At 39.4% G+C, this 23,996-nt stretch overlaps 1 protein-coding gene, 1 long non-coding RNA gene and 1 pseudogene across 2 annotated transcripts; 2 read left to right on the top strand and 1 right to left on the bottom strand.

Annotated features, from left to right (window-relative positions):
• The first annotated feature begins 6,841 nt into the window (after window positions 1–6,841).
• On the top strand, window positions 6,842–7,761 carry LOC144302844 (olfactory receptor 4K15-like; annotated as a pseudogene).
• A 7,798-nt stretch (window positions 7,762–15,559) lies between these two features.
• Window positions 15,560–20,486, bottom strand: LOC144302859 (uncharacterized). The gene is made up of 3 exons (XR_013369871.1): window positions 20,439–20,486; window positions 18,219–18,328; window positions 15,560–15,806 (listed from the first exon to the last, which is right to left on the bottom strand). It is a non-coding gene; the product is annotated as an uncharacterized LOC144302859 (long non-coding RNA).
• Window positions 20,487–22,554: 2,068 nt separating this feature from the next.
• Window positions 22,555–23,496, top strand: LOC144303632 (olfactory receptor 4F21-like). Its single transcript, XM_077882081.1, has one exon. It carries the CDS (start codon window positions 22,555–22,557, stop codon window positions 23,494–23,496), a length of 942 nt encoding a protein of 313 aa, XP_077738207.1.
• Window positions 23,497–23,996: the final 500 nt, after the last annotated feature.

Below are 23,996 nucleotides of genomic sequence, written 5' to 3'. Positions count from 1 at the left end.
ATGAGCATGGAATATTTTTCCATCTCTTTGTGTCTTCCTCAATTTCTTTCAGAAGTGTTCTATAGTTTTGAGGGTATAGATCCTTTACATCTTTGGTGAGGTTTATTCCTAGGTATCTTATGCTTTTGGGTGCAATTGTAAATGGGATTGACTCCTTAATTTCTCTTTCTTCAGTCTCATTGTTAGTGTATAGAAATGCCACTGATTTCTGGGCATTGATTTTGTATCCTGCCACGCTACCGAATTGCTGTATGAGTTCTAGCAATCTTGGGGTGGAGACTTTTGGGTTTTCTATGTAGAGTATCATGTCATCGGCGAAGAGGGAGAGTTTGACTTCTTCTTTGCCAATTTGAATGCCTTTAATGTCTTTTTGTTGTCTGATTACTGAGGCTAGGACTTCCAGTACTATGTTGAATAGCAGTGGTGAGAGTGGACATCCCTGTCTTGTTCCTGATCTTAGGGGAAAGGCTCCCAGTGCTTCCCCATTGAGAATGATATTTGCTGTGGGCTTTTCATAGATGGCTTTTAAGATGTCGAGGAATGTTCCCTCTATCCCTACACTCTGAAGAATTTTGATCAGGAATGGATGCTGTATTTTGTCAAATGCTTTCTCTGCATCCAATGAGAGGATCATATGGTTCTTGGTTTTTCTCTTGCTGATATGATGAATCACATTGATTGTTTTACGGGTGTTGAACCAGCCTTGTGTCCCAGGGATAAATCCTACTTGGTCATGGTGAATAATTTTCTTAATGTACTGTTGGATCCTATTGGCCAGTATCTTGTTGAGAATTTTTGCATCCATGTTCATCAGGGATATTGGTCTATAATTCTCCTTTTTGGCGGGGTCTTTGTCTGGCTTTGGAATTAAGGTGATGCTGGCTTCATAGAACGAATTTGGAAGTACTCCATCTCTTTCTATCTTTCCAAACAGCTTTAGGAGAATAGGTATGATTTCTTCTTTAAACGTTTGATAAAGGGGATCCCTGGGTGGCGCAGCGGTTTGGCGCCTGCCTTTGGCCCAGGGCGCGATCCTGGAGACCCGGGATCGAATCCCACATCGGGCTCCCTGCATGGAGCCTGCTTCTCCCTCTGCCTATGTCTCTGCCTCTCTCTCTCTCTCTCTCTGTGACTATCATAAATAAATAAAAATTAAAAAAAAAATAAACGTTTGATAAAATTCTCCTGGGAAGCCATCTGGCCCTGGACTCTTGTGTCTTGGGAGGTTTTTGATGACTGCTTCAATTTCCTCCCTGGTTATTGGCCTGTTCAGGTTTTCTATTTCTTCCTGTTCCAGTTTTGGTAGTTTGTGGCTTTCCAGGAATGCGTCCATTTCTTCTAGATTGCCTAATTTATTGGCGTATAGCTGTTCATAATATGTTTTTAAAATCGTTTGTATTTCCTTGGTGTTGGTAGTGATCTCTCCTTTCTCATTCATGATTTTATTAATTTGAGTCTTCTCTCTCTTCTTTTTAATAAGGCTGGCTAATGGTTTATCTATCTTATTAATTCTTTCAAAGAACCAACTCCTGGTTCTGTTGATCTGTTCCACAGTTCTTCTGGTCTCGATTTCGTTGAGTTCTGCTCGTATCTTTATTAACTCCCTTCTTCTCTTGGGTGTAGGATCTATTTGCTGTTTTTTCTCTAGCTCCTTTATGTGTAAGGTTAGCTTTTGTATTTGAGTTCTTTCCAGTTTTTGAATGGATGCTTGTATTGCGATGTATTTCCCCCTTAGGACTGCTTTTGCTGCATCCCAAAGATTTTGAACAGTTGTATCTTCATTCTCATTAGTTTCCATGAATCTTTTTAATTCTTCCTTAATTTCCTGGTTGACCCTTTTATCTTTTAGCAGGATGGTCCTTAACCTCCATGTGTTTGAGGTCCTTCCAAACTTCTTGTTGTGATTTAGTTCTAATTTCAAGGCATTATGGTCCGAGAATATGCAGGGGACAATCCCAATCTTTTGTATCGGTTCAGACCCGATTTGTGACCCAATATGTGGTCTATTCTGGAGAAAGTTCCATGTGCGCTTGAGAAGATTGTGTATTCAGTTGAGTTTGGATGTAAAGTTCTGTAGATATCTGTGAAATCCATCTGGTCCAGTGTATCATTTAAAGCTCTCGTTTCTTTGGAGATGTTGTGCTTAGAAGACCTATCGAGTATAGAAAGAGCTAGATTGAAGTCACCAAGTATAAGTGTATTATTATCTAAGTATTTCTTCACTTTGGTTAATAATTGATTTATATATTTGGCAGCTCCCACATTCGGGGCATATATATTGAGGATTGTTAAGTCCTCTTGTTGGATAGATCCTTTAAGTATGATATAGTGTCCCTCTTCATCTCTCACTACAGTCTTTGGGGTAAATTTTAGTTTATCTGATATAAGGATGGCTACCCCTGCTTTCTTTTGAGGACCATTCGAATGGTAAATGGTTCTCCAACCTTTTATTTTCAGGCTGTAGGTGTCCTTCTGTCTAAAATGAGTCTCTTGTAGACAGCAAATAGATGGGTCCTGCTTTTTTATCCAGTCTGAAACCCTGCGCCTTTTGATGGGGTCATTAAGCCCGTTCACATTCAGAGTTACTATTGAGAGATATGAGTTTAGTGTCATCATGATATCTATTCAGTCTTTGTTTTTGTGGACTGTTCCACTGAACTTCTTCTTAAAGGGGAATTTTAAGAGGCCCCCTTAATATTTCTTGCAGAGCTGGTTTGAAGGTCACATATTCTTTCAGTTCTTGCCTATCTTGGAAGCTCTTTATCTCTCCTTCCATTTTGAATGAGAGCCTTGCTGGATAAAGTATTCTTGGTTGCATGTTCTTATCACTTAGGACCCTGAATATACCTTCCAACCCTTTCTGGCCTGCCAGGTCTCTGTGGAGAGGTCTGCTATTACCCTAATATTCCTCCCCATAAAAGTCAGGGATTTCTTGTCTCTTGCTGCTTTAAGGATCTTCTCTTTGCCTTTGGAATTTGCAAGCTTCACTATTAAATGTCGAGGTGTTGAACGGTTTTTATTGATTTTAGGGAGGGATCTCTCTATTTCCTGGATCTGAATGCCTGTTTCCCTTCCCAGATTAGGAAAGTTTTCAGCTATGATTTGTTCAAATACATATTCTGGCCCTCTGTCTCTTTCAGCGCCCTCGGGAACCCCAATTAAACATAGGTTTTTCTTCCTCACGCCGTCGTTTATTTCCCTTATTCTGTCTTCATGGTCCTTTGTCTGTCTCTTTTTTCCTCAGTTTCCCTCTTTGCCATCAACTTGTCTTCTATGTCACTCATCCGTTCTTCCACCTCGTTAACCCTGGTCGTTAGGACTTCTAGTTTGGATTGCATCTCATTCAATTGATTTTTAATTTCTGCCTGATTGGATCTAAATTCTGCAGTCATGAAGTCTCTTGAGTCCTTGATGCTTTTTTCTAGAGCCACCAGTAGCTGTATAATAGTGCTTCTGAATTGGCTTTCTGATATTGAATTGTAATCCAGATTTTGTAACTCTGTGGGAGAGAGGACTGTTTCTGATTCTTTCTTTTGAGGTGAGGTTTTCCTTCTAGTCATTTTGCTCACTGCAGAGTGGCCAAAAACAAGTTGTATTAGGAAAAGGAGAAAAAGAGAGAGAGAGAAGGAAAGAAAAGAGAAAAAGAAAAAAGAAGAAAGAAAGGAAAAAAGAGAAGAAAAAGGGAAAGAAAAAGAAAGAAAGGTGAAAAAAAGGGTGGGGGAAGCAATCAGAAATAAAAAAAAATACGGGGGAGTATCTTCTGATTCTGTGTACTTTAAGTCCCTTAACTTCCCTGGAACTGGTCCTTCTAGCTGGTCTTCTGGGGGAGGGGTCTGTTGTGCTGATTTTCAGGTGTTAGCACTTGGGGTTGCTGCTCTGCCCCTGCCTGGTGCAGGGCTCAGGTGGGGTTGTTCACCCCGTGAGGCCCCAGGAGGAACAACCGCAGCGGCGGGGCCAGCTCTGCAGCCCTGGAGTCAGCTCCCGCAGTCACCACGGAGCTCTCCGTCTGCAGGGCCTGGAGGCTCCGGGCGGGGCCGCTGATCTGCTCAGCTGGGGCAGGAGCGTCCTCGCTGTCCTGGGCCCTCCCGGCCTCTGCCTGTCCCGGGGGGAGGCCGGATCCTGGGCTGTGTCCCGGCGCCCTGTGCTCCGGGGCCTGCGCTGGTGGATTCGTGCTCCCGCCCCGCAGCCCCCTCCGCGGAGCCGCCCCCGAGCCCCCCCAGCTGCTCCCGCCCCGCAGCCCCCTCCGCGGAGCCGCCCCCGAGCCCCCCGAGCTGCTCCGGGTCCCGCCGTGCGCGCTGCAGCCCTTAGGGAGCTCGGCGCATCTCCCGGGGCGCAGGTGTCTGTTAGTGTCCCCGGGAGCCCGAGGGCATCCCCGCCCTCCCGGGTCCTGCTCCACCTCCCCGCGAGCCCCTTTCTGCCCGGGAAGGTCGGTGCAGCTCCTGCTCCTCCGGGACGGGGCTCTCCTGTCCTGGGGACACTCGCCCCGGCCTCAGCCCGGCTCCTCGCGGGCCCCTCCCCCTTGGAGGCCTTTTGTGTCTTTATTTCTTTTTCCCCGTCTTCCTACCTTGATAGAAGCGCGAACTCTTCTCACTGTAGCGTTCCAGTTGGTCTCTCTTTAAATCTCAGGCCGAATTCGTAGATTTTCAGGACGAGTTGAAGGTTATCTAGGTAATTTGGTGGGGACAGATGATTTGGGGACCCTACTCTTCCGCCTTCTTGCCCCTCCTCCAAGTGCAGTGATTGTAATGGGAACCTGTATTTCTCATTCTTGTCCTAATTAGCCGTTTGCATTAATTCATATCTCTGTCATCTCATAGAACAAGATGATTTACTTCAGAAATGTTATTTATTTTCTTAGTCATCAAAACCAAGTTTTTTACCACAAGCTATCTTCTAGTAGAGAAATTTTGGAAGCTTTGGAGTCAGACAGACTTCAGTTTAAAATATAGTTTTATTATTTGTTACTTTATAACTTGGAAAGTAGGTGATTTCTGTATTTATATAGTTTGTGAGGTTTATGTTAACTATTCTTACCAAACAAAATACATAATATAAAATAATCGGAATCAGTAGTGAAAAAATAGTCACAGGATATCACATCTACATGTTGCTTTTGTTAAAAAAACAAAACAAAAAAGTCTTGCTTTGACTTTCAGGGCCCAAAAAAAAAAAAAAAACTTAGAAGGAGAAAGAGCAAAACCCAAAAGGAAAAATATATGAAAAAAAGTAGATATGCAATTCAAATGAAAGGCAATTAATTCTTAAAAATGGGAAACCTGGTCAATCTCAGAATAAGAAATTAAGATTACATTTAGGAGGCCCCTGGGTGGCTCAGCCAGCTAAGGATCAGAATCTTAGATTCAGCTCAGGTCCTGAACCCTGGGTCCTGAGATCTAGACTGGCATCTGGCTCAGTGCTCAGAGGAAAGTGGGCCCGGGATCTCTCTACTACTCGCTCTGCTGCTACCCCCATGGATCACAGGTGCATGCACTCTCTCTCAAATAAAAAAAAATCATTAAAAATACTCCATACAAGGGTATTTCTCACCACTGTATACAATAACATCGCATTGGAGACACTGGAATAAAACACATAATCTGTGCATTACTGGTGTAGGTTCAAAATGCTTTAAACTCTATGAAACAAATACAAACGGACAAAAAGCAAAACAGATAAATGCTTGTAAGGTGCTTAACGTAACGGTGCATAATTAGAGCTACTTAGGTAACTTTATAATAAGCTTTACTGGAAAAAATTAGGATACCAGAAAGATAGTGAAATGACGAGAAACGACAGAAAGAATGGTAAAAGAAAAGGAATGAAGAAGAAAAGGATTTGGCTTCCTGGCTTCTATAAAATAGTAAATACATGTATTTCTACAGAGGTCAATTTAAAGGGTATAAGTAAGAGTTTATATATAAATGAACTTAGAATTTATATTTTCTCCCATAAAGAACAGTCGGAAGTAAAAATAGCTTTCGTATGTCATCATTTAGTCCAATCTCAAGAAGAAATCCCTGTTACCAATGAGAACCAAGGACCAGCCTATGCATGTTAGTAAATGATGGTACTCAGGCCATGGAACACATGAGTTTTTGGAAATATCAATTCATGGGGAGATTACAAATGGAGGGAAATATTGGATATTAGAAATGGATAGTCAGCGTCTGGGGTCTTTTTTGAAACACAAATATCTCTTTTCAAGTCATCTGATGACTCAGAGATTGTGAAGGAATTTGGCTCAGTTCAGTGGGCTAACACATATCCACTTCACAATAGATTTGCTTCTGAGACTCATATATGCATGAGAAACGTAGCATTCCATTATTGTCCTGGAGCCTGGGAAAGAGCTTCTGAATGTATTTCAAAGCTATGTATTCTCTCTCCAGAAGAGGCAGATTCAAGCCTTGGAGAAGTTATCTATGGAATACGTCACTGAGGGGGGCACTTGAGGGGATGAGCACTGGGTGTTATTCTACATGTTGGCAAATTGAACACCAATAAAAAATAAATTTATATTAAAAAAAAGAATTTGTCACATTGACATTTTCTGTCAGAATATTCATTTTTTTCATTCCCATAACTAGACCTCTTATAGGTAAGGTTTTGGACCTACCCTTCTATAATTAGTTCGCCACCTTGGTCATAGGACTAGCCTACCTGTAAATTAAGGAACATTTCTTTTCAATCTTCAGCTTCATACAATGCTAAGATTTGAATTTTGCACAACAGTCATACTTATCTATTCCCAAACATCTGAGCATTCATGAGGTTCTTCTTTCCATTATAGAAGTTCTTAGTTCATGTCTTTCTTTGGTCTGCATTAGAACACAATTACTAAATGGATGATGCAAATCAGTCTGTGGTGTCCGAGTTCATTTTTCATGGACTTTGTGATTCAAGGGAGCTCCAGACCTTCCTCCTACTGCCCTCCTCTATGCTCTATCTGATGACTGTGGTGGGCAACCTCATCGTAGTGATCTTATTCATCACGGACCCTCATCTCCATTTCCAAATGTACTTCTTAGCCAATCTCTCATTTGTGGACTTCTGCCTTACCTCAGTAACTACCCCCAAACTGACCACAGACTTCCTAAAGCGTCATAAAACCATCTATTTTGGTAGATGCACGAGCCAGATCCTCTGTGTGCATTTATTTGCAGGAATTGAGATGGTGCTTCTTGTGACAGTGGCCCATGATTGTTACATGGCCATCTGCAAGCCACTCCGTTACTCCAGCATCATGGACAGACAAAAGTACATCTGGCTAGTTTTGATATCATGCATCATTGGTTTTGTGCATGCCATGAGCCGACTGGCTATGATTTTAGATCTGCCCTTCTGTGGACCCAGTGGGTCACAGTTTTTTCTGTGACATTCCTTTGGTGAGCAAACTGGCCTGCACGGACACACATACTCTGAAAATGTTGATAAATTCTGACAGTGGGGTCTTGGCAACAACTTGCTTCCTTCTCTTACTGGCCTCCTACATCTACATCCTAGTAACAGTCTGTCTTCACTCTGAGGATGGAACATCCAAGGTGCTCTACATGCACCTCCCACATTACAGTGATGCTTCTCTTCTTTGTACCCTGCATGTTCATCTATCTGTGGCTACTTAGCATCACTTGGGTGGACAAGTTGCTTGCTGTGTTTTACACAGTAATCACATCTCTCCTGAATCCAGCCATTTATACTCTGAGAAATAAATAGATTAGGAATGCCATCAAGAGACTGATAAGTAGGTTTACAAATCCATAGAACAATTTTTAGTTTTCTCATGTATTCAGCAAATGCACTGTCTACATCCCAATTTGGCCACATTTTGACCTGTAAACTAAACTGGAAACATGACCCTTCATATCTGTAAGCATGGAGTATTCCCAGATGTATGGTTTGTATTTATTCCATGACAAAGATATGTTCAAAAATCCAACATTAGGGATGTCTGGCTGGCTCAGTCAGTTAAGTATCTGACTCTTGATTTCAGCTTAGGTCTCAATCTCAGAGTCCTAGGATCCAGTATTCCATGCTCAGCATGAAGTCTGCTTGAGGATTTTCTCTCCCTCCACCTCTCTCTGCTCAATTTCTCTCTCTCTCTCTCTAATGAATAAATCAAATTTTAAATAACCCCAATACTTAAATTCTTACCACTTGGAGTAGATAATAACTGATAATAATAATTTGCATAAATATGCCTTTGTATTTACTAAAAAATTACCAGATGATAACAATGATAAAACTAATGATACCACTAATGCCCCCAACACCATGCTAAGCATTTTATGTAGCTTATGTATTACTACAAAACCACTTTGAGTTAATTATACATTATTCTCATTTCTAAAAATACATGATTTACTCACCCTGACCATTGCTTAGCTAGACAGGATACTAAAGATATCTGAGTGGTCGACATCTACTTAGGAAGAAAATGAATTGAACTGAAATCGTTTTGCCCTTGTACTCCACAGCATTACCCCTATAGGTCAAGTTTTCAAGTCTTCATTGTTGATTTAAAGGTGGAGTTTCTCTTGACCCTTTTTGTTAAGTAACCAGGAAGAATCATTCATAATAACTTGAAAACTTATTGCCTTATATTAATAAGTGATTTTATGATTATAATTTTACCTTATGTTAAAGAAATAAGAAAACACTACTGGGAGGATGAGAAAGGATAATGTGTTGCTTCAAAGCACAAGAAACTTAGAGTGATGAGAAGAAAGTCACAAAGAAACCATCATGAAAACAACACAATATACAAAAATCTGAGTACTTCCTAGAAATTAATAAAACAGGTATCCCAAAAGGAGCAAAAGCTTTGAGCGGGTATTTATTTCTGAAAAGAAATACCATGGGAGAGGCGGGGCAAGATGGTGGAAGAGTAGGGTCCCCAAGTTACTTGTCCCCACCAACTTACCTAGATAACTTTCAAATCATCCTGAAAACCTACGAATTCGGCCTGAGATTTAAAGAGAGAACAATAGAATGCTACAGTGAGAAGAGTTCGCGCTTCTATCAAGGTAGGAAGATGGAAAAAAAATAAAGAAATAAGAAAGTATCCAAGGGGGAGGGGCCCCGGGAGGAGCGGGGCTAAGGCCAGGCTGCGGGAGCACCCGGGACAGGAAAGCAAGGTCCGCAGAAGCAGGAACTCTACCAATCTTTCCAGACGGAAAGGCGCTCTCAGGGAACTCGGGCAAGATCCCAGGAGGGGCAGGGATGCCCTCAGGCTCCCAAGGGCACTAACAGAGGAACTTGGCCTAGGGGAGAGCACACCGCACACCGCGGACTGAGTTCCCTAAAGGGCTAGAGCGCTTGCCCGGGGGGGCCACGAGGGCAGCTCAGGCAGCGGCTCAGGCAGCAGTCCACACCGAGGGGGCTGCACGGCCCCTGGAGCAGCTCAGGTGGCGACTCAGGCTGCGGCTCGACGCGGTGGGGCTGTGGGGCCCCAGAGCGCGATCCCAACAGCCCAGGCCCCGGAGCCCAAGGCATGGGGGGATCACAGCCCAAGATCTGGCGCTCCCCCAGGGACAGGCAGAGGCCAGGAGGACAGAGGGGAGCAAGGACGCTTCTGCTGCCGGGTGGCCCCGAGCTGTGCAGATCAGCGTCCCCCGCCCCCTGGAGTATCCAGGTCCCTGCACACTGGGAGCTGCGGTAGTTACTGCGGGAGCTGACTCCAGGGCTGAAGAGCTGGCCCCACCACTGTTGTTCTTCCTCCTGATGTCACCTTGTACCTGGGACTGAGCAGGGTCTCTGGGAGCAGGGGCCTAACAAGATAAACAGCTCCCACTGAGCCGTGCACCTGGCAGGGGGCTGGGCAGCTCCCCAAGGTGCACACACCTGATAATCAGCACAGCAGGCCCCTCACCCAGAAAACCAGCTGGAAGGACAATGGAAATGCAAGTTATTTACCAAGCACAGCAGGCCCCTCATCCAGAAAACCAGCTGGAAGGACAATGGAAATGCAAGTTATTTACCAACTTTTCCAATGCTGGAAAGTTCCAGGGGAAGTCGAGGGATTTACAGTATACAGAATCAGAGGATACTCCCCCTTGTTTTTTTGTTTTCTATTTGTTTCCCCAACCTTTTTAGATTCTCTCTTTTTCTCCTTTTTCCAGTACGACTTGTTTTTGGCTACTCTGCACTGAGCAAAATGACTAGAAGGAAAAACTCACCACACTACAAAAGAAAGAATCAGAAACAGGCCTCTCTCCCACAGAGTTACAAAATTTGGATTACAATTCAATGTCAGAAAGCCAATTCAGAAGCACAATTATAAAGCTACTGGTGGCTCTGGAAAAAAGCATAAAGGATTCAAGAGACTTCATGACTGCAGAATTTAGATCTAATCAGGCCAAAATAAAAAATCAATTAAATGAGATGCAATCCAAACTGGAGGTCCTAACGACAAGGGTTAACGAGGTAGAAGAACGAGTGAGTGACATAGAAGACAAGTTGATGGCAAGGAAAGAAGCTGAGGAAAAAGAGAAAAACAATTAAAGATCATGAGAAAAGGTTAAGGGAAATAAATAACAGCCTCAGAAGGAAAAATCTATGTTTAATTGGGGTTCCAGAAAAGGCCAAAAGAGACAGAGGACCAGAAAGTGTATTTGAACAAATCATAGCTGAGAACTTCCCTAACTTGGGAAGGAAAACAGGCATTCAGATCCAGGAGATAGAGAGATCCCCCACTAAAATCAATAAAAACCATTCACACCCCGACATTTAATAGTGAAACTTGCAAATTCCAGAGATAAAGAGAAACTTGCAAATTCCAGAGATAAAGAGAAGATCCTTAGAGCAGCAAGAGACAAGAGATCCGTAACCTTTATGGGGAGAAGTATTAGGTTAACAGCAGACCTCTCCACAGAGATTTGGCAGGCCAGAAAGGGCTGGCAGGATATATTCAGGGTCCTAAATGAAAAGAACCTGCAGCCAAGAATACTTTATCCAGCAAGGCTCTCATTCAGAATAGAAGGAGCTATTGGAAAGAGCTTCCAAGATAGGCAGAAACTGAAAGAATATGTGACCACCAAACCAGCTCTGCAAGAAATGTTAAGGGGGACTCTGTAAAAGAAAGAGGAAGTCCAAGGAAACAATCCACAAAAACAGGTATCTGAATAGAGACTGAATAGGTATCATGATGACACTAAATTCACATCTTTCAATAGTAACTCTGAACGTGAATGGGCTTAATGACCCCATCAAAAGGCTCAGGGTTTCATACTGGATAAAAAAGCAAGACCCATCTATTTGCTGTCTACAAGAGACTCATTTTATGTGGGAAATATCAGAAAGGGAGACAGAACATAAAGACTCCAAACTCTGGGAAATGAACTAGGGGTGGTGGAAGTGAGGGGGGCGGGGTGTGGGGGAGAATGGGTGATGGGCACTGAGCGGGGCTCTTGACGGGATGAGCACTGGGTGTTATTCTGTATGTTGGCAAATTGAACACCATAAAAAATAAATTTATTATTAAAAAATAATAATAAAAGACCTAAGGACACCTACAGCCTGAAAATGAAAGTTTGGAGAACCATTTACCATTCAAATGGTCCTCAAAACAAAGCAGGAGTAGCCATCCTCATATCAGATAAATTAATATTTATCCCAAGGACTGTAGTAAGAGATGAAGAGAGACACTATATCATACATAAAGGATCCATCCAACAGGAGGACCTCACAATCATGAATATTTATGCCCCGAATGTGGGAGCTGCCAAGTATATCAATCAATTAATAACCAAAGTAAAGACATACTTAGATAATAATACACTTATACTTGCTGACTAGAACACAGTGCTTTCTACAATCGACAGATCTTCTAAGCACAACATCTCCAAAGAAACAAGAGCTTTAAATGATACACTGGACCAGATGGATTTCACAGATATTTACAGAACTTTACGTGGAAATGCAACTGAATACACATTCTTCTCAAGTGCACATGGAACTTTCTCCAGAATAGACCACCTACTGGGTCACAAATCAGGTCTTAACCAATTCCAAATATTGGGATCCTCCCCTGCATATATTCAGACCATAATTCTTTGAAACTAGAACTAAACCACAAGAAGATATTTGGAAGGGTTTCAAACACATGGATATTAAGGACCATTCTGCTAAAAGATGAAAGGGTCAACCAGAAAATTAGAGAAGAATTAAAAAGATTCATGGATACTAATGAAATTACAACAGTTAAAAATCTTTGGGATACAGCGAAAGCAGTCCTAAGAGGGAAATACATCGCAATACAATCATCCATCCAAAAACTGGAAAAAATTCAAATACACAAACTAACCTTGCACCTAAAGGAGCTGGAGAAAAACAGCAAATAGATCCTACACCCAGAAAAAGAAGAAAATTAATAAAGATTTGAGCAGAACCCAATGAAATAGAGACCAGAAGAACTGTGGAACATTCAACAAACCAGGAGTTGGTCCTTTGAAAGAATCATTAAGATGGATAAACCATTAGCCAGCCTTACAAACAGAGAGAGAAAAGACTCAAATTAATAAAATCATGAATGAGAAAGGAGAGATCACCACCAATACCAAGGAAATACAAACTATTTTAAAAACTTATTATAAGCAGCTATACGCCAATAAATTAGGCAATCTAGAAGAAATGGACGCATTTCTGGAAAACCACAAACTACCAAAACTGCAACAGAAGAAATAGAAAACCTGAACAGGCTGATAACCAGGGGGGAAATTGAAGCAGTCATCAAAAACCACCCAAGACACAAAAGTCCAGGGCCAGATGGCTTCCCTGGGAATTCTATCAAACGTTTAAAGAAGAAACCGTACCTATTCTATTAAAGCTGTTTGGAAAAATAGAAAAAGATGGAATACTTCTAAACTCGTTCCACAAGGCCAGCATCACCTTAATTCCAACACCAGACAAAGACCCCACAAAAAGGAGAATTATAGACCAGTATCCCTGATGAACACAGATGAAAAAATTCTCAACAAGATACTAGCCAATAGGATCCAACGATACATTAAGAAGATTATTCACCATGACCAAGTGGGATTTATCCCTGGGATGCAAGGCTGGTTCAACACTCATAAAACAATCAATATGATTCATCATATCAGCAAGAGAGAAAACAAGAACCATATGATCCTTTCAAGAGATGCAGAGAAAGCATTTGACGAAATACAGCATCCATTTCTGATCAAAACTATTCAGAATATAGGGATAGAGGGAACATTCCTCAACCTCTTAAAAGCCATCTACTAAAAAGCCCACAGCAAATATCATTCTCAATGGGGAGACACTGGGAGCCTTTCCCCTAAGATCAGGAACACGACAGGGATGTCCACTCTCACCACTGCTATTCAACATAGTATGAGAATCCTAGCCACAGCAGACAACAAAAGGAAATAAAAGGCATTCAAATTGGCAAAGAAGTCAAACTCTCCATCTTCACAGATGACACGATACTGTACATAGAAAACCCAAAAGACTCCACCTCAAGATTGCTATAACTCATACAGCAATTTGGCAGCGTGGCAGGATACAAAATCAATGCGCAGAAATCAGTGGCATTTCTGTACACTCACAATGAAAGTGAAGAAAGAGAAATTAAGGAGTCAATCCCATTTACAATTTTACCCAAAAGTGTAAGATACCTAGGAATAAACCTAACCAAAGAAGTAAAGGATCTATACTCTGAAAACTACAGAACAGTTCTGAAAGAAACTGAGGAAGACACAAAGAGATGGAAAAATGTTCCATGCTCAAGGATTGGAAGAATCAATATTGTGAAAATATCCATGCTACCCAGGGCAGTTTACACATTTAATGCAATCCCTAACAAAATACCATGGACTTTCTTCAGAGACTTGGAACAAATTATCTTAAGATTTGTGTGGAATCAGAAAAGACCCTGAATAGCCTGGGGAATATTAAAAAAGAAAACCATAGCTGGGGGCATCACAATGCCAGATTTCAGGTTGTACTACAAAGCTGTGGTCATTAAGATATGTGGTACTGGCATAAAAACAGGTACATAGATCAATGGAACAAAATAGAGAACCCAGAAATGGGCTTTCTTTTTATGGTTAACTAATATTCGACAAGGAGGAAAGACTATCCACTGGAAAAAACACAGTCTCTACATTAAATGGTGCTGGGAAAATTGGACATCCACATGCAGAAGAATGAAACTAGACCATTCTCTTACACCATACACTTAGATAAACTCAAAATGGATGAAAGATCTAAATTTGAGACAAGAATCCATCAAAATCCTAGAGGAGAAAACAGGCAACATGCTTTTTGAACTTAGCCACAGCAACTTCTTGCAAGATACATCCATGAAGGCAAGAGAAACAAAAGCAAAAATGAATTATTGGTACTTCATCAAGATAAAAAGATTTGCATAGCAAAAGAAAGAGTCAACAAAACTAAAAGACAATGTACAGAATGAGAGAAGATATCTCCAAATGACCTATCAGATAAAGGGCCAGTATCCAAGATCTATAAAGAACTTATTAAACTCAACAGCAAAGAAACAAACAATCCAGTCATGAAATGGGCAAAATACATGAACAGAAATCTCACAGAGGAAGACATAGACATGGCCAACAAGCACATGAGAAAATGCTCCACATCACTTGCCATCAGGGAAATACAAATCAAAACCACAATGAGATACCACCTCACACCAGTGAGAATGGGGAAAATTAACAAGACAGGAATCAACAAATGTTGGAGAGGATGTAGGCAAAGGGGAAACCTCTTGCACTGTTGGTGGTAGTGTGAACTGGTGCAGTCACTCTGGAAAATGTGTGGAGGTTCCTCTAAGAGTTAAAAATAGATCTGCCCTATGACCCAGCAATTGCACTGCGAAGATGCAGATGCCTTGAAATGCTGGGACACCTGCACCTCAATGTTTATAGCAGCAATATCCACAATAGCCAAACTGTGGAAGGAGCCTCGGTGTCCATCGAAAGATGAATGGACAGAGAAGATGTGGTTTATGTATACAATGGAATATTACTCAGCCATTAGAAACGACAAATACCCACCATTTGCTTCGACATGGATGGACCTGGAGGGTATTATGCTGAGTGAAATAAGTCAATCAGAAAAGGGAAAACATTATATGGTCTCATTCATTTGGGGAATATAAAAACTAGTGAAAGGGAAGAAAGAGAAAGGAGAGAAAATGAGTGAAAATATCAGTAATGTTGATAGAACATAAGAGACACCTAACTCTGGGAAATGAACAAGGGGTAGTGGAAGGGAAGGTTGGTGGGGTGTTGGGGTAACTGGGTGATGGGCAATGAGGGGGGCACTTGGCGGGATGAGCACTGGGTGTTATGCTATATGTTGGCAAATTGAACCCCAATAAAAATAATTTAAAAAATAAAAATAATAAAAAAAAATAAAAAAAAGAAATACTATGGGACACTAGATACTCAACCTCAACCTAATTAGTAATGGAGAAACTGCAACCGAAGATCATAATGAAATACCACCTTACATCTGTAAACGGGCAAGAGAATCAAATCTGACAGTAACGTTTATTGTTGAGAACATGTACTGATGTGTATTAATGGAAATATTATGCCCTGCTAGTGTGTGAAAATAGACTTAACCCCTGAAAACCAAGGGATCACTTCTCCTTCTGACTTTCATCAATCAGTGCAGATAACATATGATGCCTATGTATAGTCACATCATCTCACCTTTCCTTGGAGTTTATATTGCTGAGACGAGGAGGACAATAAGTAGTCGAGAGACTGCATCTTCTTCAATGTTGGACCTACTGCCTTCCCACTCTTTAATCAGACCTGTCCAAAAATAAGAAATATTTATGGGTTCAACTGCAGAGAAAAGATCCTCAGGCTTTTGCAAGTTGTTTCTACCCTGTTACCTCATCTTGATCCTTCCTCATCCACAGAATTCACACTTCAGCACTACACTGTATTCTTATTATTCTCAGACTCATTATATTCTCTTTATTTGGTTATTCACTATTTTTCTAGCTCCATGTATACAGACTTGGCCAATATATTGGCCCTAAAAAGCTTTGCCATTTTCGCTAAAAAGGACCAGTGTTCTGGAGCTAATCCCTCCAGAAAATAGATTCACCTTAATTAAATAGCTTCTGGGTTTCCTTTAAACAGAAAAATCATTTCTTCACAAAAGTGATCTCGAGTAACAGCTGTACAGATGAGACTCCAAGCAATCTTGCAGTGAAGCCTAGGTAGGATACTCTGTTTGCTTATTAAATGGCCTGTGATGACTGTAAAACAACATTAAGGTATATTTAACCCATAAACATACTTCTTTTTTTCCAAAAACAAAAATTCCTTTGTCTCTAGATCTCCATATAGAATAATTTTAGGTATTAAAACTCCAAGTGACACTGTTCAGCTTATGGTCACTGTATCCTTTGAGCTTTCATACTTTTCAAATGCCAACTTATTAGTTCTCAAAATTCTTAGCAGAATTAGCAGTTAAGTGTGTGTAGTGGTATTTCGCCTTTTATGAGATATTGATGCCAAACAGATAAAACCAGTGACTCATAGTTCTGATAAATCTCAACAGTTTTATAAGTCATAAAACATCTGTAATGTATAGCACCTCTAATCTCAAATTTGAAAAAATACTGTCAAAACCACATAATTACTACTCATCGCACAGACTGTTCAATTTCTCTGTTACTCTGTTTTGCATTTCATGGAATTGACCCTTGGGGAAAAAGCCAAGGTTCACAAAAGTCCTAATTTCTATCAACAGCCAATAATGGAATAGATATTAGTTATTAACACTCAATCTCATAATTGGTTTCATTCCTAATGGTAAGAACTATTTATAGCTCTGTGTCTTAATTAATAACAGTGCATCTAAAAGGGAGTGAATCTCTCTGTGCTTCTCAAACCCTTGAAGCTGCTGAGGATGAACCCAGAGCCTTGCAGGTAGGTGAAAAGCCCATTCTTAATTCTCCAGCATCTGGGTCCATCATTATCTACTTTCATGTTCCCCACAATTTACTTCTCTTCCCAAAACCCCTTTCCTTTGTTAACTCACTTCAGTGGAATGATTTCCATTCATGTTGTTTTACATCCTCCTTCTCAGAGATAAAACTGTATGAAAGATGAATATAAAATATTCTTCAAAGCTCTAGAATCTTTTTGAAAATAGTACATGAATTACATCTTGTCTTCCAACTCCTCTTACTCTGAATCTTAGAATTATAAAAATAAAAAGAAACATCTATGTCTTTGCTATTCTATTCCCACTGAAACAACATGAAAAAAGCATGCTAGCTTTTTCTGTCTGCCAGATTTATTCAACCACTGTTTCCAGTCTGAAAACTCTAGGCCTGTTGCTTGAAAACTATCAAAATTATTAGAAGAGATAACACTTATTTAGCACTTTAGTGTCAAAGCACTTTCTGATGTTTTCTTATTTCAACTCATTTATTCCTCAAAACCACTTTAGGAGATAGTGACTCTTAGTATCTGCCTTTAACACATGAAGAAATGGACACATCTGGCAGCTCAGTGCCTCACATAGAGCACACAGCAGGTGAATGGGATCTGGGAAGGCAAACAGTTTGGCCCTTGTGTCTGTACCCTAAATACTGCATTTTACTGTATGTATTGGAAATGCTTCCTATATAAATGTATCCATCCCCTCATATTACTGTGACACTCTTGTTTTCCAATTAAAAAAAATAAATAATACAAATCAAGTTGGGGATAAAGAAACAAGCATAAAATTATTTACAATCCCGCCACCTGTATGACAATAGATGATAGCTGCATTTGTGGTGAACACAGAGTAGCATATAGAGATACTGCATCACTATATTGTACACCTGAAACTAGGTAACATCGTGTGTTAACACTAGTCAAATCTTGAAATTGTTTTTAATCCCACCACCCCATTTTTTGCAGTAATATGGGGCAAATTCTAAACCTTTACTCATTCTTGTCGTGCGTACTCCCATCCCTCAGTATAAATATTTTCCACTGTAGTCTTCTGGACTTATTGATATCTTTCCATGATAATTAATATATACCTAATGATCTTTTAAAACCTGAATATATCCACATAATCAGTCCCTTATCATCAAACATTTCAAATTATAAGAAACATTAAAGTAAAATAACATTATACATTTTATCCATTTGTCTATTTTTCAACTAATTCCAAGACACAGGATTACTAAATTACAAATAAATATTTTTTACCTTTATGACTCAACTGTCTCCTGGGTTGACAGTACTACTTCACATTTCTCTTCAGCTGAGAACGAGAAGCACTGATTTCCCAATTCTATACCAGCAACCATTCATTCCTTCTGTTGAGGAGAAAATACGAAACTGGAATCTGCTTTCTGAATTTGAGGTCAATGTAGAAAGACCTCTTCAATCTCAAATTTTAGAAAGTAACTCATAATTCAACTTAACAATCTTTACAGTTTTATTTTTTCACTTAAGCCTTCTAGCCATCTAGAACATGCTTTGCTCTAATATCCATGGTAAGATACAAAAGTTTTCATTTTCCAATGTTGAGCTACATGTTTAATAACTATTGAATACTCTGAATTTAGTGGATAACCCTTCATTATTCTATTAAATTGTATTGCATTCTTTATCATATATTACACTCCCTAATTTGTGTCACATTCTTAACTGCATTTTGCTATATTTATCTGTTCAATGTCAGTAAAATTAATCATTGTTTAATTGGCATGAGTTTACAATATATCCCAATAGTTTTCCAGAAAGCATTCTCTTTTCTCCCCTTGTCACCCTCTTCTTATTTTTTTCAAAATCCCTGGGCTTTGAAATGGACATTTAGATCTCTTTTTAAAGCTCCAAAACATAGCTGTTGGGCTTTTAATGGACACTGCAGCTATTGCTTAGAATAGTCACAAGAGAATGGAGATCTTTACAATTTTGAGTCTTTTTTTTTTTTCCATTGGCATGGTTTCATTTCCTATTTCAATCCACATTACAAATGTTTCAGAAAAGTTGGTTTTTAAAGATTTTATTTATTTATTCATGAGAGACACAGAGTGAAAGAGAGAGAGGCACAGACACAGGCAGAGGGAGAAGCAGGCTCCATTCCATAAAGGGAGCCTGACACAGACTCGATCCTGGGTCTCCAGGACCACATCCTGGGCTAAAGGCGGCACTAAACCACTGAGCCACCCGGGCTGCCCTGTTTTTCAATAGAATGCTTACATTGCACATTTGTGTCACTTAGAAATGAGATTTTTTTAAATCAAATTTTAATAAATTGTTTACAATTTATTATTTATTATATTTATTAAAATAATCTTCTAGATTTATTTTTTCATTTACTTGTAAGTATTTGAGATGGACAATTTTATTATTTCTGAATGATTATGCCTTTGATGCTGTTCTTTCAAGAATATTATTTGGTTTAATCCATCTACTAGGGTAAAAATGATTAAAATATAGTGATGTGGGCTTTGTTATGTTCTTGATTTTAATATTCCATCTATAATCAGACATTGACTATTGGCTTAAGCATTTTATTAAAATCATCATAGTAAAATGTTTCTTGGTCCTTCCCAATTTACCAAGAGTTTTTATCAGGGATCAATTCTGAAATTTATCCAGTAACTGGTTAGTACATTCAGTCCCCAAAATTCTTGTGGAAATATCCTCTGAAATCAAATACTGCTCAACTCTTCTCATGACCTTATGTGATATGCTGTGGTACCAAAAATTTTTCTCATCATAGACCCACCAAAGGCTTTAAATAGGAAAGCCATGTGGTCATATTTGATCTCTAGGTAGATACATAGGGAAACATTCTGTAGAATGGACTGGGTATGAGGAAGAGTGGAACAGGGAGATCATTTAGGAGCCTCTTCAAATGTCAAGATGGGAAAATAGGTAAAAGACAAAATGACCAGAGAAATGAGGAAGGAACTGAAATGAGAAATAGCTGAGAGGAAAAGTTGTACAAGTGGAGCTGGAAATGCAGGGACAGAGTGCTACTCAGGTGTCTATACTGGGCATTGAGGAGAATGGTAATGACATTGATTAAAGCATTGGAGTAATTTAAATTATAAATTCAGTTTTTACATATTAACTCAAAGATGGAGGTGGAACTTCTATTTGTGTACACCACATATGGCTTTGGGTCTATTACTCTGGAGTAAGGGGAAAAGCTACAGATTTAGAATTCAACATGTAGGTACTAGTTAAAATGAGTACACTGATATTGAATAAAGTTTTTCCTGTCTGAGCTACAAGAATCCCTACAAAGTTTTGAGAAACATACAGGTGGAGATATATGATATAGGATTCACATTTTTAAATCTTTTTCCTCATCCGACCAAGGTAAACTGGCATATATATAAGATTCTGTAGAGTGAATGGTTAGAAGAGTTGTTTCCAACATACTTTAAAAAAAGAAGAACGAATACTTACCACAGACTCTGAGTCAAGCCAGAGATTAAGGTCCAGCAGAGGACAGTGATTGCTGTGTTAGTGAAAGGTATAGAGAAGTCAGAAAGGCAAAAGAATAATTAGAAAAGGTCTATCATAAATATGGTCTTATTGTATTCTACCAATTAACAGAAAATCTGGCTTAGACTTGGTCAAAGAAGTTCCAGTTTATTTTTCTCCTGTTAAAAGAATAAATCTGAAGAGAGACTATTGCAGGCTTTAGTTAAGTGATTCAACATGCCTTTTTGTTTCTGGGTCCTCTCTAAATTTTCACTGTATTATGTGGGCTTTACAACTTTGTGGTTGCTGTACCTTTAGGCATATTATTGGCATTAACTGCATACACACACACACACACACACACACACACACACACAAGTCATGAAAAGAACCTTCTCTACATAAAGTTCTGTCTTTTCATTTGGAAGAAAAGCTCTCCAAATAACACTGGATTACAACTCATTGAACATTCCTGGGTCACATGCCCTATCTTAGAGTGATTCATGGCCAAGAAAAATGGGATTAAGCATAACTGGTTTAGAAAAATCATATATCATCCTATCAACCTGGGATAGAGCTACTGTCTTCTAAAATCCAGAGATTTCAGCCAAACACTAGAATAAGTGGAGCTTCCATTGGTAAGAAGTGAGAGAGGATTGGCTTTATGAAAGCCAAGGATCCAAGGGCACAGGGAGTTACAGAACTGAGGGCATGATAAGCAATATCAAATACGACAGAGAGATAAAGGAAAATGATGATTAAAAACTGATTATTGTGTTAAATATTCATAATCCAAGATATCTTTCTATGCACAAGGAATTTTGAAAACTCAATTGTTTTGGCCCATTCGTGAACAAAAAGTGAGGATTGCCAATGAGGAGTTAGGGAGGAAAAGAAAATTAGGAGATGCAAGATTCAGAGATTTGATTTTTTAAAAAAAGAACTTAATTATGTAGAGGCACCTGAGTGTCTTGGTAGTTTAAGAATCCACATTCATCTCATTCCTGGGATTGAGTCCTCATCCATCGGGCTCCCTGCTGAGACTAATCCCTCTCCCTCTGCCCCTACCCACACTCTGACATGTGTCTACTCTATGTCTCAGATAAATAAATAAAATCTTAAAAAAAGAAACAACTTAACTATGTAAATAGGTAAAAGGAAGCAAAAAGGTGAAGAAAGCTTAACTGATAGATCCTTAGGGAAGATCCAGTGTATACTGGAAGGGGCCAGCCTTGAAGAGCACAGTGCTATGGTTAGAAGAATGGGTATGGTGTCCTACAGCTCTGGATACATGTCCTGGCTCTGACACTTGATCCCTCGAAGACTGACTTTCTTCATTAGTCAAATGAATCTAAAAAAAGTACTTCCATATGGAATTATGTGGGGTTTAAATGAGACAATGTGCTTAGTACAAACTTTTGTATAAATGTCATCTATTAAACTTTTAATTGTCTAATTAATGCTTTTTGCTTACAAGTGTTCAGTCTTTGTATCCAACATTTTAATTGAATGTAGAGGGATGTACTACGACAGTAGTTATGAATCAAAATTACAAATAATCACAATCTAAGAGTTGACGTCTATGGTAAATTACACATAATAAAAACAAAAACAAATCACATATATAAGGTGAAACAAGGTTAAAGGCAATAGGCAATTTGGGCCTAAAAATCTCTATTTGACTATTGAAATAAATTCAGTTAAGGAAAATTAGCAAAGTAGTGTGAGAATATTACTGTGAAGTTGACAGTAGTAGCTGAAATTATTCACATCTCAGTAAGTGATCAGGGGAAATGTCCCGAAATCCTTGAGTCACAAAATAAAAAGATCTGAAAATGGAATAGAAGGGAAGTAATACCATTCATTTCCAGCTAAACTATTAATAATTTTCTTCTCTTTTGTATAATCATTCTCTTGATCACCTTAATGTTTCCATATCTGTAATATTTCTCCATATCCAATTAAATGCTTTCTAATTTAAGATAGGTATCCCAAAGAACAAACTAGCAATAAATAGGAAATTTACATTTATATCACTGACTGTGACTTTTTAATCATCTTCTATCCTCAGATGATTTGAGAATCAACTCTTCTGCCCATGTCAATGGATGGACTAAATAATTCTGTGGTTTCTGAGTTTGTGTTGCTGGGACTCTCTACTTCTTGGGAAACTAAAGTTTTTCTCATGTTGACATTTTCCTTGATCTATTTAGGGATAATCCTGGGAAATCTCTTCATTTTCTTTTTGGTAATTTTTGATTCTCACCTACATTCTCCCATGTACTTCCTCCTGGCCAATCTGTCCTTCATTGACATGGGGGTTGCCTCTACAACAGTCCCAAAGATGATTGGGGACCTTTTAAATGAATACAAGATAATTTCCTTCCAAGGTTGCATGACACAGATGTGCTTCATTCACATCATGGGAGGAGTGGAGATGGTGCTGCTCATAGCCATGGCATTTGACAGGTACATCGCAATTTGTAAGCCTCTTCACTATCTGAACATCATGAACCCTAAAATATGTGTTTCGTTTGTAATCACTGGCTGGGTGATTGGAGTGATCCATGCTATGTCTCAGTTTGCTTTCATTATAAACTTGCCTTTTTGTGGTCCTAATGAGGTAGACAGCTTTTACTGTGACTTTCCCAGGATCATAAAGCTTGCGTGCACAGATGGAGTTAAATTTGAGTTTATTATTGCTGCTAACAGTGGCTTCATGAGCATGGGCACCTTCTTCCTGCTAATCCTTTCCTATGTCTTCATTCTGGTCACTGTCTGGAAACGTGCTTCAGGAGATTTATCCAAAGCATTTGTCACACTGTCATCTCACATCACTGTGGTGGTTCTATTTTTCACTCCATGCATGTTTCTCTATGTCTGGCCTTTCCCCACATCATCAATTGACAAATACCTGTTCATTGCTGACTTTGCTATCACCCCCATTTTAAATCCCATAATATATACATTAAGGAACAAAGACATAAAGGTATCTGTAAAGCGACTGAGCAAATGGGGACATTATGGCAGACGTTGCTAACTGGCTCTATCTCTGGAGCTCTAAAACTATACATCCATCTGCTCTTTGGATATCTCTACTGAGGAATCTGACAGCTAAAATAGGTAGAACTATATATATTATCTACTTCACTGAATAAAATTCTACTACTTCTGTAGAGCATTTATTCACTACTTTGGCTACCATGGGAAATGTGAATCTACCATATAAGGGTATTATTTTATTATTTCAGCAGGCAGCAGTAATATCTACTACATAATATTTGATGACTGAAATTGTACTCATTTGATAATAACAATATGAGGAAATCTCTTTTGATTCCCATAAGTACAACTCTAGAGAATTTCAGGAACCATCACATCGAGTGGTTATTTATAGAAGGGTAGTAGCTCTTGTTAGTTACTTAGGTTGGTTTCCGTCAGAAGATCCAAAGACAAAATTTTATTGCATGTAGTTTATTTGGAAGCTAATTTTTGGGTGTATCAGTAAGGGAATAGGGAAGAGGTATTGTGAAAGGAAAG

Source organism: Canis aureus, chromosome 32 (genome assembly GCF_053574225.1).
Source record: "Canis aureus isolate CA01 chromosome 32, VMU_Caureus_v.1.0, whole genome shotgun sequence".
NCBI classification, from domain to species: domain Eukaryota; kingdom Metazoa; phylum Chordata; class Mammalia; order Carnivora; family Canidae; genus Canis; species Canis aureus.
This window is presented reverse-complemented; position numbering and strand designations above follow the sequence as displayed.